General features: G+C 37.1%; 1 protein-coding gene and 2 non-coding genes across 3 annotated transcripts; 1 reads left to right on the top strand and 2 right to left on the bottom strand.

Annotated features, from left to right (window-relative positions):
• Positions 1 to 367: 367 nt before the first annotated feature.
• On the bottom strand, positions 368 to 474 carry LOC146936484 (small nucleolar RNA R71). The gene has a single exon (XR_015033686.1). It is a non-coding gene; the product is annotated as a small nucleolar RNA R71 (small nucleolar RNA).
• Positions 475 to 9914: 9440 nt separating this feature from the next.
• Positions 9915 to 10481, top strand: LOC146936483 (uncharacterized). Its single transcript, XM_085749220.1, has one exon. It carries the CDS (start codon positions 9915 to 9917, stop codon positions 10479 to 10481), a length of 567 nt encoding a protein of 188 aa, XP_085605346.1.
• A 1731-nt stretch (positions 10482 to 12212) lies between these two features.
• On the bottom strand, positions 12213 to 12318 carry LOC146936482 (small nucleolar RNA R71). Its single transcript, XR_015033753.1, has one exon. It is a non-coding gene; the product is annotated as a small nucleolar RNA R71 (small nucleolar RNA).
• Between the last annotated feature and the right edge of the window lie 4974 nt (positions 12319 to 17292).

Below are 17292 nucleotides of genomic sequence, written 5' to 3'. Positions count from 1 at the left end.
CGATATGACTAAGGAACGCTCTCTCAAAGAGTATGCAATCCCATCTTCAAATGAGTCATATGATGCTATTGTGTACCCAACGGTTGAGGACAATTTTGAAATAGAACCTGCACTTGTTCACTTAGTGCAGCAAAATCAATTTTTCGGATCACCCACTGAGGACCCGAATTTTCATATTTCAACCTTTTTAAGACTCAGTGGAACCTTGAATGCAAACCAAGAGGCCGTAAGGCTGCACCTCTTTCCTTTCTCCTTAGGGGGTAGAGCTAGTGCTTGGTTTCATTCATTGGAAATTGGTTCTATCTTTTCATGGCAACAAATGAACCAAGTTTTTCTTGCCCGATTCTTTCCCTATGCTAAAACCGTCCAATTAAGGATTCAAATCACACAATTCACTCAAAAAGATGGAGAATCTCTTTACGATGCATGGGAGCGTTTCAAAGAAATGCTTAGACTTTGTCCCCATCATGGTTTAAAGAATTGGCTTATTATTCACATTTTTTATAATGGTCTTTTGTATACCACAAAAATTTATGTTGATGCAGCTGCAGGTGGAGCTTTAATGAACAAGAATTACACAGAAGCATACGCCTTGATTGAAGACATGGCTCAAAATCATTACAAGTGGACCGACGAGAGAGCCATCACTAATTCTTCACCCTCCAAAAAGGAGGCAGGTATGTATGAAGTCTCTAACTATGATCACCTTGCCGTTAAGATTGATGCATTAACCCAAAAATTTGAAAAAATAAATGTTAGTGTCATCTCTTCTTCTTCCGCATCTCCTTCTTGTGAAATTTGTGGTGTATTTGGCCATTTTGGCATTGATTGCGAACTAGGTAGTGTTGTTAGAAGTCCTGAGCAAGTAAACCATGCTCAATATAATCAAGGGTTTAGAAACAACCAAAATTTTTTTCAAACCCCTCAAAATCTTTTTGGACAACAAACAACACCACCCAGTTATGCAAACAACCAAAGAGTCCCTCAAAAATCCAGCTTGGAACTTTTTTTAGAAAATTTTTGTATAAATCAATCCGAGCAGCTCCAAGAGCTTGAAAATCAAACTGAATTTTTGAAGGACTCTATTGCCAAACTTACATCAACAGAAGACTCCATAGTTACTCACAGTAAGATGCATGAGACTCAGACTTCTCAAGTACCCCAACAGGTGGCTACTTCCTCACAATCCTCCAAAGTCCTCCTAGACCAAACCGAAACCAACCCCAAAAACCATATAAGTGCTATTACTCTTAGGGATGGTAAACAATTAGAGGACCCCGTTGTGAAAATTAAGAACAATGAAGGAGAGATAGGGAGTGATGAGCCTCAAAGTGAGAAAGCCATAGGAGAGAATGAAAAGCCATTCGTTTCACCATCTCATGAGCATGAAATTTCATTAACACAAGGGTTTGATGAGTCCAAGTTAGATGAGCAGTTTATGAATATTATTGAAATACTTCCAAACAAATTGCCACCTAAACTTAAGAATCTAGGAAGCTTTTCCCTACCTTGTGTCATAGGATCTGAAACTATAGACAAAGCCATGTGTGATTTGGGAGAGAATGTTAGTTTGATGCCATTGTCCCTTTCTGAAAGATTGGGTAAAGGATAGATAAACCACTTTCTAACCGTCAAGCTAATGACTCTAAAGGAGCGCTTCGTGGGAGGCAACCCATGAATTTTATTGCTTTTATTTTTGTTTTGTGTTATTTTAATTTGTTTTGTAGGTATTTGTCCAAATATGATGCAAAAAGGGGAAAGAAAGTTGAAGCCATTGACCAGAAAGCAAACCAAAAAAAAAAAAAAAAAAAATATCCAGAAAAAAAAAAATTCTCAAAAAAAAAAAAAAAAAAATTTTCTTCCCTCTTTTTACAGAAGCTTGGCACGGCCGTGCCAACCTTTCACCCAAAAAAGAAAAAAAAAAATTTGAAAAAAAAAAAAAAATTTTTTTTTTTATTTTATTTATTTTTTTATGTTATTCAAAACAACCTCTTTCATTCTACCTCCATAACTCTCTTCAAACTTCACCAAACCATAATCTCTCCACCAATCTTCATCAATAAACTCAAAAACCTTATTTAAACCCCAACCCCATCACTAAACCAACCTTTCGCACACAAAACCCTAACCTTCACCCAAAATCCACACCAAATCAACTAAGGTCAATTGGAATCAAAGAAGAAAGGTAAGTAGACTGAAGACTTAAGAAGTGGTGCAACCAAGAAGCAATCAACAACTCATAATCATGGGATCCAAATCAAGGATTCCAAGCAAAGAAATAGGTACAATTCTCTAATCTCTAGAACTATCTATGCTTGCAGGTACCCTGATGATTAATGTTATGGATAGACTAGGAATGGATGAACATATGATTAGGTTGTTGAATAACACAACCCTGTGCTTAGGTACCTTCAAAGGGTTATGGCTTGCACCATATAAAGTAGGAAAGAGGTAGGAATGAAGAGGATTGATGAGCTGTTGTTGTGGGCTATGCTTTATAACCATTCTATTAACATTTGCTATTATTTGCATGATTATCTTGTTTCAATTGTTAAAAAGAAACAGGATGATTAGAGTGATATAATGGTAGGTGGAATCATCACTTTTATTGCTAGGAAGTTTGGGGTGAGTGTGAATTAAAGGATCAAGAGGATAGAGGGGAACTATTATCTAGACTTATATACTACTTTGTCCTTCCTTAGAACTCATGACCACAATTACCAATATGAATGGAAAATTATTAGAGCTTATTGTTTGATTATTCTATCTAATCCGGACTTAAATAATTCGGAGGTGGTGGAAAATTTGCTTTATGTTGGTACTAACCCACAGGTACATAATGATGGTGATGATGGTGGTGATAAAGCGGAGGTAGGTGCAAACTTGCACCATGAACAAGAAGCCGGTGGAAGCTATAATGATGAACGGCGGGCATGGATGCAAACCAAAGTTCAAAGAATAAAGCACCGAGCAACAAAGACAAGGTGTTGAAAGAACCAATGTCCAAAGGAGCAATCAAATAAATGAAGAAAACAATCAAATGCTCCGAAACATGATGCAACACCTTCACCTCCAAAGTCCACTATGGACCTCAATAAAATTGTGAGCTTTCCTCTTCCTCTACTCTTCTCTATTCTAATTCTTCTTCTTCTTCTTCTTCTTCTTCTTCTTCTTCTTCTTCTTCTTCTTCATCATCTTCTTCTTCTTCTTCTTCTCTTTTCTTTTCTTTTGAATCATTGAGGACAATGCTTCTCCTAAGTGTGGGGGGGGCCTAATAAAGTATCTAGAGTCGTAGTGTTCCCAAACTCCCTTGAACTTTATTCTTTTTGTTCTGTTTTTATAGCAAGAGGCATGGCTAGTAGCTTGTTTTTAATGTAAAATATGGCATAAATTTTTTTTGTTTTGTCTCTTCTTTAAAGGTTGTTTCTTGTACATGAAAGTAGTTTCTAGTGTTTCTTGTGTTCTTGCTATACCCACATCTTGTTTTATTGTGAAAAATCTCCAATGAGAAAAGCACCCAGTTGCAATCTTTGAGCAAGTGTATGAATAAGTATTTTAAGGAGCACGTTCTATCTTTAGTGTTAACTTAGACCCTTTAAAGTCTTCAGAGTAAAAGTAATATAAGTTTGTGTGGGAAAATAATCAATGTTCTTAATTGTTTTATGCTTAATTGTTAAAGTTAAAATGGGGCGGGAGAATGGCACCAACATGTGGGGGAAAGGATAATCCCTAACTTCCTAATTGTGGTGGTGACTCCCTGATTTGAACTTAAAGTGAAACAAATTCATCAATGCTAGGGGGAAAGGACAATTACATCCAAAAAGACTTCCTACGCGGAGATGAAACAAATAATAATTTTGCAGCACTGCCTAGGGTGATTTTGAATCTAGGGGGAAAGGACAATTACATCCGAGAAGACTTCCTATGAGGATAGATAGACCCTAAGCATCTGCAGCCCCTTTGTGCTTAATTGTTAATTTAATTAATTTTAATTTAAATTCCCATCACTCTTATATGAAATGAAGAAAGGACTTTTGTCGGTTACTTTAGCATTAAGGATAGAACCTGTTCCTCATAATATCTGTCTTATACAGGAGCAAGAAAAGGGTTGGACTGCACACACACACTCACTTGAGACTTGATGTTGGGTTGAATAGGTTCACGAGGAATGTTTGAAATCGTGATTAGTGTACTTGAAACAAAACCTTCAAAGAGACTTGTGTTTTCAATTGCATTGCCATAATTAATCCTTTTAGTTGCTGCTATGTCCATTGCCTTTTGCTTGAGGACAAGCAAAGATTCAAGTGTGGGGGAGTTTGATGAGTCTATATTTAGTCTATTTTTATGCATTATTTAGTTTAGTTTTATTTAGATTTGAATTTATTTTATTGCAATAATATTTCCTTTTTGAATCTTTTTACTACAGTTGCATATTTTATATTTCAGGAACGAATATATGATGGAAGGTGTCTTGGAGCAAAAGAAAGGAGTCTGGAGCTGATTTGGAGCAAAAATACGAAAGATTCGGAACAAAAATATAGAGCCCCCAAGTCAGAAGCTTGGCACGGCCCGTGCTAAGGTTGGCACGGCCGTGCCACCTCTCTGGATAACTTTTGCTGCTTTTGCTTTAGGCCCAAGTTACCCTGTTGTAGTTTTACCGAATAGCCCTTATAGTTGCTTAGATTTTAAGTCAATTGTAAAGCTATAAATAGAGTAGCTCTCCATCATAAACATTCATCTTTTGTTCTTGGAATAAAAGTTAACTTTTATATTATTGCTCTTTTATATTACTGTTTTCTCTCTTCTTCCCCCATGTCTACAATGAACGTTAGTGAGTAGACTTCTTCGTCTTAGGATTATTGGGGAGTCTAATGACTCAATCCTAAACAAAATAAGCCTAAACCCTAATTTCTATGTAACCCTAATTTCTAATCTAGATTCACCGTCTTAACATGGATTAACAATTATCAAACTGTGGAAGCGAAAGCGGAGGGTTTGATAATCGTTAATCCATCATCCCAAACATCAATTCATAAAGCGAGAGCGGAGCTTTGATGTTAGAACAAGTGAATCTAGACAATAATTGCAAAACAGTGAAATAGTCTTTGCAATTATTGAGACAAAGAGTAGTTTCAATCCTCTATGCATCTTCTAGTAATCAAGTCAGCGAAATAGGCTTGGTTACTAGAAGTAAACTCTCACCGGACTTTCATCGGAAAGGTGAGGGGCTAAGGGAAACCGGTCTTTAGAAATTAAGGTGTAAACCATGAAATTAGATGTTTAAGTCTTGTCTAGTGAAGGGTTTGTTATTATGATAAACCAATAATCCCAAGGCTCTTTTATATTATTGTTATTTACTTTCAGCAATTAAACCCCTTTTTTATAAACTTTTCTCTCTTCTAATCATTCTCTAAAAGTTAATTGAATTCACAACTCCCTAGCGGAACGATACTCTTCTTACTAATATTACTTCGATAGGCCGTGCACTTGCGGTTTGGTCCTATCACTTGCTCGTTTCAGGCAGATTCGGTGATTTCCGTTTCGGATCTTTTGTGCAGTCTTTTATAAATGTAAACCCCTCAAACCAAGGTCCTAAATGATGATTAATGAAAGCAAGATTTTTATGAAATGAAGCAAGTATTAAGCATGTTAGTAAGGCATGGCATATGAGAGAAACATGTTAGGAATCGGGTAGCAAGTTATCCATAAGCAAGGGAAAACTAGAGCCTCGACATAGTTGTCGAGAACTAGCTAGTTAGCATAAATCTTTAGAATGATAAGACGCGAAGAATATTATCTTTGCACATGATTATGAATGTTTTAACAAGCATTTTAAGTTGTGGTTTGATTAGTTAATCACTCCACCATGTTTAGGAATGAACAAGTATGTAATTACCGCTAATCGGATCGATCAAGGTTCCGAGGTAAACATGTATGTATGATTAAGTTTAACTTATATACACGACAAGACCATGACTAATAATATGTAGGTGGCATGTCTCTTGCTATCCACATCAGGGGGATACAAGGGGTTCTCATGATGAGAACGATTCAAGCCGTAAGGGACCCGCATGTCACCGAGTAAGCAAGATGTAGGTGTTCGTGTCTCTTGTTATCCACGCCAGGGGGATACGGGAGGTTCTCGACCTAAGGGGAACGGTTCAAGCCGCAAGGGACCCGCACGACACCGAGGGAGTCCGATGTACGTACATAGGTCATGTATGGGATTGATCTCGGGGTTACTCCACCCGGGACTATCCGTAAAATGAACCAAGATAATTGTTTGTTCAACGCTAACCAATATGAATGAACTTAAGTACGTTTATGTATGTCATGTTTATGATTCCATGTACGATTATGTATGAGAATAAGAGCATTAGAGGCTTTAAGACAAGTACAAGTTATGTATAGAGCAAGCTATGAACATGATACCGATGACGATCTTAGGTTTCCCCTAATCGTCCGGTTTAGAATCGTGCCATGATTATGTTATGTTTAGGCCTTGATACGTAGATCGTATTCTTGGCAATGCGGTTCTAGGTTCCCTTTCGACCGCCATGACACGTAAAGGATGAGAAGCCTGCAACAAGTGAGATAAGCCTATGACGGGTCTAGCATGCACTACCGTCTAGGAAATATGACCACACACGTATAATCAACCATCAGGTTGTAAAGTAGACACGTTGGTGACCGTAGTTTTCCCCTGAGGTTACCTATAGCCTAGGATTTAGGGGAACTCACTGAGACATTATGTCTCATCCCAATCCTCATTTGTTTCAGATAAACAGGATGGATGGCAAGCTAGTAGCCGAATGGATTTTAGCAAGAGCTCGTTCGTACCCGAAGCATGAAGAATATGGATTTCAAGGATGTACTTATGCTATATAGATAAGATGTGATGTATTTGATATTGTACGAACGCGTTTTGTTGTATATAAATTCATTAAAAATTTTATTGTTGTATGTTTTAATGTATTCAGTACTAAATTCAACGCACGTGCTAGACTTTCTAGATACGTCTAGTATGGGTGTTACAGTTGTGGTGACAACACTCGTTTTTGGCTAGATCATTGGGTAGGTAATGCGCCACTTTGTGTTACTTATCCGAGACTATTTTCAATTCCATGTAATGTCAATTTGAAACTTGGACCCAGATGGAACTAAGTTGATAATCACAACAACAATGGAGAGATATGTACTTGAAGGAAATATGATAACATGAAGCAAGATTGGGGATAATGTATATATACCTAAACAATCTTTGACACCATCTGATACAAGAATTCCATTCAAATTTCGACTTAGACAGGTTCCTATATTTGTATGTTTTAAAATGACTATTAAAAAATGTCAAGGGCAGTCACTCAAACAAGTTGGTATATATCTTCCACAGTCAGTTTTCTCGCATGATCAACTTTATGTAGCAATATCAATATTTACTTCAAGGATGGTCTGAAAATTTTGCTAATAGACAAAGATGGTTTTTTCATTGATAGTACTTTGAATGTAACGGTCAAAGAAATATTATGTAATTTGTAGGCATGAAAAACTCCAATTATATTTGTACTCAAAATGATGACATTAAAATTATTAGCTGCATGGGCGTTTTTACCACCCGGCTAGCCCGGGCACACGCCCGGGCTCAACCCATACCTTCTTTGTATCGCTAAAAGAAATTTACAAGAAATTTGACTTATAGTGACAGCCAAAATCCGTCACTATAGGGCAAATTTCCGTAGCTAAATCTATCTGTCAGTGCCAAATGGTTGTCATTGCATGTTTTCCACTTTTACCTACGGACAAAACGTATTTAATTCTAAGGAGACCATTTAAAAAACATTATGGACTTCTACCTACGGTTTCGGCTGTCACTAAAACTTATCATTGTTTTATTTATTTTTATTTTTATTATATTTTCTATTCTACTATAAATTCTAAAAATGAATAATTCATAAAATTACCGCTAAAATTAGTTTAATCAATATAATAAAATATTATCATCAATATCATTGGAATTTGAAATTGATTACTATAATCAATTTTTAGAATAAATTATTGAAGTGACTTAGCTAAAATAATTCTCCTTAACTATGAACTATTATACCATTCACCCAAGCCAATACACGATACTCACAAAAATTCTTAATACTCACATAAATTAAAATCTATATATACTCCATTGCTCATTTAATTTATGGTAACAAAATTTATGGCAAAAGTTGGAAGTCCACCAGTTATCAAGCAATGTCAATGAGCTAGTAAAATAATCTTATAAGCCCATGAGAAATAATTGTTTTCAACAAGATCAACGATGTGTGGTTCAATGACTTGATGATATGTTACACGGAGCGGGAGATATTCAAATCACATGTTGATATTCTTCGAACATTCACCGCAAAGACGTTTCAGAAAGGACATTTACCTCCTAATTTTATTTAGCACACTATTGACAGGTTATGTTTCATCTCTCTTGTTTCAAACTGTACTTTTATCGACAAAATGACGAGCCTATTTTATTTCGATTTATGACTATTTATATATTATGTCACATGTGAATTTGCGGTCAAAATTTTGCCCAGGCTCGATAAAATTTCTGGCTTCGCCACTGATTAGCTGCAATTGTGCTATTAAATTTTGCTTTTATCTACTACATTTATAATGTATATGACCCGTGTGGAAGTACGTGTGGAAAGTCTAGTGCTAAATAAATCCATATTGGCTTTGGTCTGGTGGTGTTGATTTACGACCTTCGAATGTGATTCTCTCAAGGTTTTACTTCAATTTTTTATCTCAGGTGCCAATTATGTTGGATTAGTTTGCTTCTTAACAAAAAAAAAAAAACTTACCTAGTAAATATTATTAAATTGTCTTTTTCTCAAGAGAAAAAAAATAGGTTTTCTTTCTTAACTTGTTTGTCACAACTCAATAACCCACTCTATCCATGTTGCACCACTTTAATATGCACACATTTGTTTTGTGCGTTCGTTGTGGATTTGAATAAATATTTCGTCCATTATATTCAAGATTGAAATCAATCTAAAAATCTTTGTTAAATCTCGATTTTTAAGGTTTTGGTGGGTGTGGAGGAACCGTAACACTTCTTGCCTTGTAGTCTGTGTCTATCATGGAGCGAGTAGGCAAGGCAACAAGTGCTACCCTCCACACCCTCAATTTGGCTGGTTTTTCATGCTTTATTTCAGGCTCAGCAGACATCCCATCAAGCTAAATTTTATGTCATCCACTGAGGTTTAACTCTTGCTAAGGGTATGGTTCTATTACTCGGTTTGCTAAATCGATTTCCCTTTGTATTAATCTTACTGATGCTTCTTCAAATAAGTTCCATAAATATGTCGTTTGGTGCTTTGTCTAACCTTCACCACTTGGTTTATGCTCCTCCTCCCCCAAGGTTTAGCATTATCCTTGCGGCTTATGTAGGAACTTTCTCTCTGAGATTATATCCTTTTCCCTTTTAGTTGTTGTTTTCTTTCTCTTAGTTTGTAACAAAAAAATAATTAAATTGTTCTTGACTGTTAATTTTGATATAGTAGAGTACACCATAATAAATTTTTAAAAAATATATAGATAAATTAGAATCTCCTATCTCCTACACATACAATTTACAATCAATAGAATACTTAATTACACATGACATGTTTTCTGTGTTAGAACAATCACTATGTTCTTCGTTGAAGCATGCAATATGATGGAAGTGGAAAAGGTTGAAGAGAAGGAAGTTGTTCCTCTAATAACAAAACGCAAGTTTTTACAACTATTGGCAAAGTAATTAAAAACTCTCATGGATATCTTAAAAACCAGGAAAGTTACCCAAAACCAATGTTGCAACAACCTTCTAAAATACTTATTCTCACCAACGAGTAAACCACTTTTCAATAAGATGGAAGCTGTTACCAAGGATGAAGACAATTTCTCCCAAAAAAGGAAGACCTGGATGTTTCAATGCGCTAATTACTATCAAGGGATTCTATGTTGGAGAAGTGATGTGTGACCTCGGATCCAGCACAAATATGATGTCACTATCACTATTTAACACAATTGGTGGAATGGAGTTAAAACCTTGTGAGGTAAGAATAGGACTTGCTGATGGTTCTTTGAAGAATGTTGAAGGTATTATAGAGACTGTGGATATTATCGGAGATGGATGCACATCCGCTATTGAGGTAGTAGTTATGGAAATGAAAGGCTTAGATAGAGCTCAAATGATCTTAGGAAGACCTTTTCTCCCCATTGGCCGGGCTATAATAAATGTGGATCAAGGGAAAATTATCATTAGATCAGGAGAAGACTATATAACCTATAGAGTTTCTGGACAATACCATCTCCTTAAGCAGGATGGAATGCCGAAAGAAGAACCCAACCTGAATGTCGAGGAGAAGGATGAAACCAAGGAGCCTGAAGGACAGGGGCTCCCAAAGCACAAGTTAGACATATCCGTCAGGCTCGGGACGCTAAACACGCGTTGAATAGGAGGCAACCTATTTTCGTCAAGCTAATGACTCAAAAGAAGCGCTGAATAGGAGGCAACCTATTGACCGCCATGGCTTAGACGTTAAACAAGCATTGAATGGGAGGCAACCCATTATTTTTATTTTTCTGCATATATTTTTGCTAAGCTTTTTTTTTAAGCAAAAAAAGGGTGATAGCAAAGACAAGCTATCAGCCCCAAAATATATTAAAAGAGAAAAGCATAACAAAAGGAGGGGACTAGGCCAAGACTCCAAAATCAAGTACAAATTCTAAAGTTAGACCAACCTAGTTGGTCCTTAGAACAACTAACCCTAATAAAACTAGGAATAGTTTGCCAAAACATCACATCAGTAAGAGATAAAGCATAGTTAGCTAAGGAGTCTGCAACTTGATTCCCTTCCCTATAAATATGAGTGACCATGCAGTTCATGCCTCTGCACATAGCCATCACATTAAGCCATCTATTTCTTAAGTCCCAAGGAATCTTACTTGAGTTTTTTGAAGCTAAAACCAGTAATGCCGAGTCTGACTCTATCCAGATGTTCTTCCAATTTTTCTGGTTAGCTATCTCAATAGCTTTCATAAAACCACAAAGTTTAGATTTGTAAGAGGTCATAACACCCAGAGGTTCGGCAAAACAGTACAAAAACTCAGCATTATTACCTCTAAAAATACCTCCACAAGCTGAGATGCCAGGATTACCTTGAGATGCTCCGTCAATGTTGCACTTAATCCAGAAAAAAGAATTTTTATGCCTGTAATTATACGCTAAGAAAGTAGGTTGTTACGTGTCTAAAAATTCCGACAACGTGTTGCGAAAGCAAACATTGTCTCTTGTTCGATAAATTCTACAAGAAGCTTTAATTCTCTCGTTTCCATTAAATTAGCGCAACAATTTACTTGAGTGACGGAAGTTGACGGTAACCGTCGTTTTGGTCTCTACTCATCTATTAATTAATTAAAACCTATTTTATTCCGCATAAATTCCAAAATATTTTCATCTCGCCTTAAATAAACACAGTAACAGCGAACTTCGGTACTTGTTAAATTGGTCTCTGTGGACACGGCACTTTTTATACTAAAACCGACATAGTCATGCACTTGCGGCCCTGTCAAGTTTTTGGCGCCGTTGCCGGGGACCAATTTTTGGCAATATCGCAACTCTGTTGTTACATCGTTTAGACTAAGGCCTTTTATTTTATTTAAAAAAAACTTTGCATGCCTAAAAACCAGAAGTGCCAGAAATCTAGTCAGCTGCATTGACGAAATTGAGCGCTACTTCCGAGCTAGGCGCCGATTGTTCATTGATACCCCGTCGTAGTCTAAGACTCAATCAGAAATGGGCGACAACAACAACGATAACCGGCCACTGAAGGAATTCACAGTGCCCTCTGAGGAGGAGCCTCACACTAGCATTGTTCGCCCTGCCATTGCGGCGAACAACTTCGAGCTTAAATCATCCTTAGTGCATATAATTCATCAAAATCAGTTCTTCGAAAACCCAACGGAGGACCCGAACTTGCACCTTGCTACCTTTGTGCGGTTCGCTGAGACGCTGAAAGTGAATGGCGTCGACCCAGAAGTCATTCGTTTACGTTTATTCCCTTTCTCCCTCAGGGACAGAGCCAGCGCATGGCTTAATTCTCTGCCGTCAAATTCCATAACGACATGGAATGAATTAAAAAAGGCGTTCCTCACTAGGTATTTCCCGCCGAGCAAAACGGCATAATTGAGGAACCTAATTACCTGCTTTAGGCAGAAAGACGGAGAATCGCTCTTTGAAACGTGGGAGAGATACAAGGACATTTTGAGAGCTTGCCCGCATCATGGGTTGGAAAAGTGGCTGATCATCCATACCTTTTACAATGGTCTCCTGTATAACACAAGGATGACTATCGATGCCGCTGCGGGAGGAGCTCTAATGAACAAGCCGTTTGCTGAGGCTTAGGGCCTGATCGAGGATATGGCCCAGAACCATTACCAATGGGGGAGCGAACGCGCTCTAGCTAAAAAAGGTCAGCCCAAGGCTGGGATGTACGAGGTTAGCAGTTTTGATCATCTGAGCGTTAAAGTTAATGCGTTATATAAAAAGATAGATAGTCTAACCATCACACCACCTTCCCCTGTGGCCGTTGTGGCCCCTAACTGTGAGATTTGCGGGACACCTGGACACACCCCTACTGAATGTCATCTGTTGCTCGCTACATACCAGGAAAACTACGCGCATGGGAACCCATACGGGCAAAGAAGTCCTAATTTCCCATATAAAAGTAACAGTCTCACCTATGCGCAAAATCCTGCACCCATTGCACCCCCTGGTTTCCAAGGTCAAAGAGGAGCCCTTGTTGCTCCTCAAAAGTCTAACCTAGAGCTAATGATGGAAACCTTCATCATGGCTCAGTCCCAACAAAACAAGGAGTTCTTGAATCAAAACATTCACACGAATGAAATGATTATGCAGCTTGCATCTAAGGTTGACACGTTGGCCAACAATGAGCAGCTGCACCTTTAGGAACTTTCCTTGCGCAACCTCAACCAAACCCAAAAGGGGAGCTAAATGATGTTACCCTGCACAGTAGAAAAGAGTTAGAGAGCCCAGGTGAGAAGAAAGGCGCTGAGATAGAGTCTATGCCTATAAAGGGTGAGCAAGTCTTAAAGAGAAAAGAGGTGGTGGAGGAAGAAAAAGAGAAACCCTATGTACCTCCACCACCCTACAAACCTCCGATCCCATTCCCTCAGAGACTAGCTAAGTCAAAGAGTGAGGGTCAGTTTAAGAAGTTTATTGAGCTCTTGAAGAAGCTCCATGTCAACATCCCTTTCTTAGAGCCTATCCTTCAAATGCCCTCTTATGCGAAATTCTGACAAATAAGAGGAAGGTTGATGACGATGATACTGTAGCACTCGCTGAGGAGTGTAGTGCTATCATTTAGAACAAGATGCCACCTAAATTGAACAATCCAGGGAGTTTTTCGATTCCTTGTGTTATTGGCAACTACGTCATTTATGCTTAAATTTGTCTTAGTCTTAGGTATTCATTCAAAGCATTTAAGGCAGAGGCTAGTTTATCCATACATTCAAAGATGCGTAGTTTCCTTCTTCTGACACAAAAGGTAAATTTCTAGGGCTTGCTAGTTAAGGTACTTATAGAATCACCTACTCTTTTCTGAATAGCATAACCGGTGAGATTCAGAGCCAAATATTTTCATATCCATTCTAGGTTGTTAGATACTTAAATATTCCCAATACATATTATGAGTGTTCCATATGAATGTTATTTTTGATTGAATTTGGGTCGTTCTTTACGGACGATCAATTAGGTTATTATACACATGAGACAATTTTTCTTTGGTACCTTGAGCCTTTCCCTGTTTATATACTTATTATCCTTTGTGAAACCACTTTGAGCCTCCAGACGAAATTTTCTTTTTTTATTAGTGACGAATCATGTCACAGTCCTGCACTTACATGAACCCTATTTGATTTCACTTGGAGTTAGATAGGTGATTTTTATGACTGCACATGCCTTAAAACTAAGTTTGAGGTTGCTCTTTGGAATTAGCAACATCTTAAGTTTGGGGTGGGGTAACAGTAGAACAAATTTGTCAGAAAAAGAAAAAAATGAAAAAAATGTAGATGACCATGGATCTACAAAAAAAAATAGAAAAAAGAAAAAAAATCAAGAGCCAAAAAAATGGTCTCTTAAAAAAAAGTATGTTTCTGTCAAATAAAAAAGACAAATAAGTTCTACTGTTTTACCCATCTTGTTTGAACCAAGGAAGGAAGGATTGCAGCGCATTAATGTTTTATTAGGAATCCCTAGGTTAGTGAACTAACTCCAAGTTCTTTTGTTAGCCTACTTTCCCAAATTACATCCACCATTAACCTAAGCCAAGTTATAACCCCCAAAGTCCTCCAAGTGTGTGAATAACTTTAACTTGACTGTCTGTTTAGGATTGTTTCAAATTTATAGCAAGGTGCATTCATGTGACGACTATAGTGGGAAAATGCCATGACCAGCCCTACTGGCTTTAGGAGATACATGTGTGTATCATAGAAAAGATTATGGCTGATATTATAGGTCATTTTCACCAAGCCGGACCCGCCGGAATGTATAACAGTAAGTTTAGTTGCTGCTCTGCTATAAATATGATGAATGATTAAGAACAACTCTCGGAGAGGTATGTTTATCCTTAAAAAAATGCAAAGAATAAATTATGTTTTCTTTCATTACTTGCGGACAAGCAACAGTCTAAGTTTGGGATTGTGATGACAGGTCATCTTACGTTATTCATAGCATGTTTTTCAGTTTATTTTAGTAGGATTTAACACCAAAAGGAAGAGTATTAGAACGATTGCCTATGATTTCAGAACTTTTGTATTGTTTTCTATATTTGAGTTTGTAATTCTAGTTTTCCCGAAACATAACAATTTTAGGAGATTTTTGAAGTAATTCACGAAGAAATCATGCAAATCGGCAAATCAAGAACATCTGAAAAATTGTGAGGATTCAAGAGACAAGAATAAAGATTCAAGAGGCCTTAGAAGACTTACAAATGGGAGGAATTTTGTTCCCAAAGTACCGAGACAAGTTATTCGAAGAGGAAGAGCTAAAACCAACGAAAAATCGGAGGTTGGTCCCGGAAGAAAGACGCCATGCGCCTAGGGCATTCAATGGGGTGCACTCTCATGTGCCCCATGCATTTTCTATGCGCCCCGTGCATGCAAAAAGCCAGGGCGCAACTGTCTTTTCCTGCTTCCGTTTTGGGTAAAGCTAGCACTTTTAGCCCAAACCCAAGTAGTAACTCTCATTATAAATACAATCTTCCTCATTCAGAATTTCTGGTTCAAAACTGTGGAAGTTCAAGAGGAAGGCTACTTTGGAGCTTCGGGAGTGTTTCTATTTTCTCCTTGATTTTCTAGGGTATGTTTTTATCTTTAGTAATTGGTTTTTAGTTACCATTTGTAACTAAATCTTTTTAGGTTAGAGTTTTAAGATGAACCTATGTATATTTTTGTTGGATATTTATTTATTTATTTATTTATTTATTTAATATGCTGTTTATTTTATTTATTCTTTTATTTGCTATTAAGTTTTATTAGGAAGTATATTTCAAAAAAAATAAAGTTTTAATAGGAATTGTTGACCTTAGACGTAGGCACCTAGTGGCTAGAAACCATTGGGTCGGGTGGTGCCTTACCAAAGCTAGGAATTAACTGGTTAGTAATTAGGGAAACAATTATCTAGTTGTTCGACTTAAAGCTATAACCTTAAAAGACCATTTTCTTGAAACCCTTAGTAAGGTAGACTTAGATTAGGGCTAACCGTTTGTAGAACTACTAAGAAAGTGTACAGAGTGTGTTATGAGTGTCCTAAGATTCATAGATGGGCATACATAAGGGAACCTTGGCCTTCATTGCCTTGGGAAACACTGGAAAGCCAATATAAAGTTTATGTTTCAATTACCTTCGAATTAACAAGACCCCGCACGTAAGGATCACCGTGCGATCAACATGTGCAGTTAGCCATCGGACGGAAAAGCCTAAATAGGTACTCAATGTTAAATCCCATTGAGTCAGGTGGTGCCTTAACTAATTCGGAACATATCAACGGCCTCATCACTTGTATAGTCTACTGAAGATAAATAAACGCGACATACTTTTACTTATTATCCAACAATAAATATATAGAGGGGATTCCTAACCGCTGCTTACTTTTCTGCAACCAAAAACAGGTAAACTTGCTATAATGCAAACAAATAAAAATTGCAACCTAACTTTTATACCGTCAACTTACAAAAATAAGTAACGCGAATTGTTTGGACGAAACGACAATCCATGTGGATACGATACTCTACTTATCACTTTATTACTTGGTAAACAATTTAGTACACTTGCCATATCCGACCATTAATTAACAAGACCCCGCACGTAAAGATCACCATGAGATCAACCGGTGCAGTTAGCCATCAAAGGGATAGACCTAAGTAGGCACTCAGTGGATGATGCCCATTGAGTCAGATGGTGCCTTACCTAAGTAGGAATGTCCCAAAGACCTCATCACTTGTATCGTCTACCTAAGATAAATATACATGACATTTTTATTACTTATTATCCAACAATATATATATATATATATATATATATATATATATATATATATATATATATATATATATGGGATTTGAAGAATCCTAACCGCTGCTTACTTTTCTGCAACCAAAACAGGTAAACATGCTCTGTAGCAAACATATAAAAATTGCAACGTAACTTTTATACCGTCAAACTTACAAAAATAAGTAACAAGAATTGTTCAGATGAAAGGACAATCCCTGTGGATACGATACTTTACTTATCACTTTATTACTTGGTTGACGATTGGTATACTTGCCACTAATCGGACCATCACCTGCGTAACTCGCCTTGGCGAGTGGCTGCTCACCACGACAAGTTACACAGCAACAGGAACGCAAAATTTTGGGTTTCCTCTCGGGAACTCACACCAAATCTTCCCCAAAACCCCAATTTTGATCTCAATTGACCCAAAATCGTTACATAAACTATGTTAACGGTTAACATACTATAGCTACTCTCTCCGTCCCAAAATACAAGCAAAAAAACTCAATCTCTTTGTCCCAAAATGTAAGCAAAAAAGACAAACTTTTATCATATTTAATCTTTTTTTTAAAAAAAAAAAATCATCTTTTCCAAGATTGTTTTTTGCTCATTCTCATAAAATTAAATGCAAATTACATTCAATTTTCTCCATAATCATTAGCCAATAAAAATTGTTTTTACATCTTCCCATGA

The sequence above is a fragment of the Medicago sativa genome, chromosome 3 (genome assembly GCF_051527215.1).
Source record: "Medicago sativa cultivar Bolivia chromosome 3, Bolivia_mono, whole genome shotgun sequence".
Lineage (NCBI taxonomy): Eukaryota > Viridiplantae > Streptophyta > Magnoliopsida > Fabales > Fabaceae > Medicago > Medicago sativa.
Note: the sequence above shows the minus strand (reverse complement) of the source record. Positions and strands in the feature narration are given on the sequence as shown.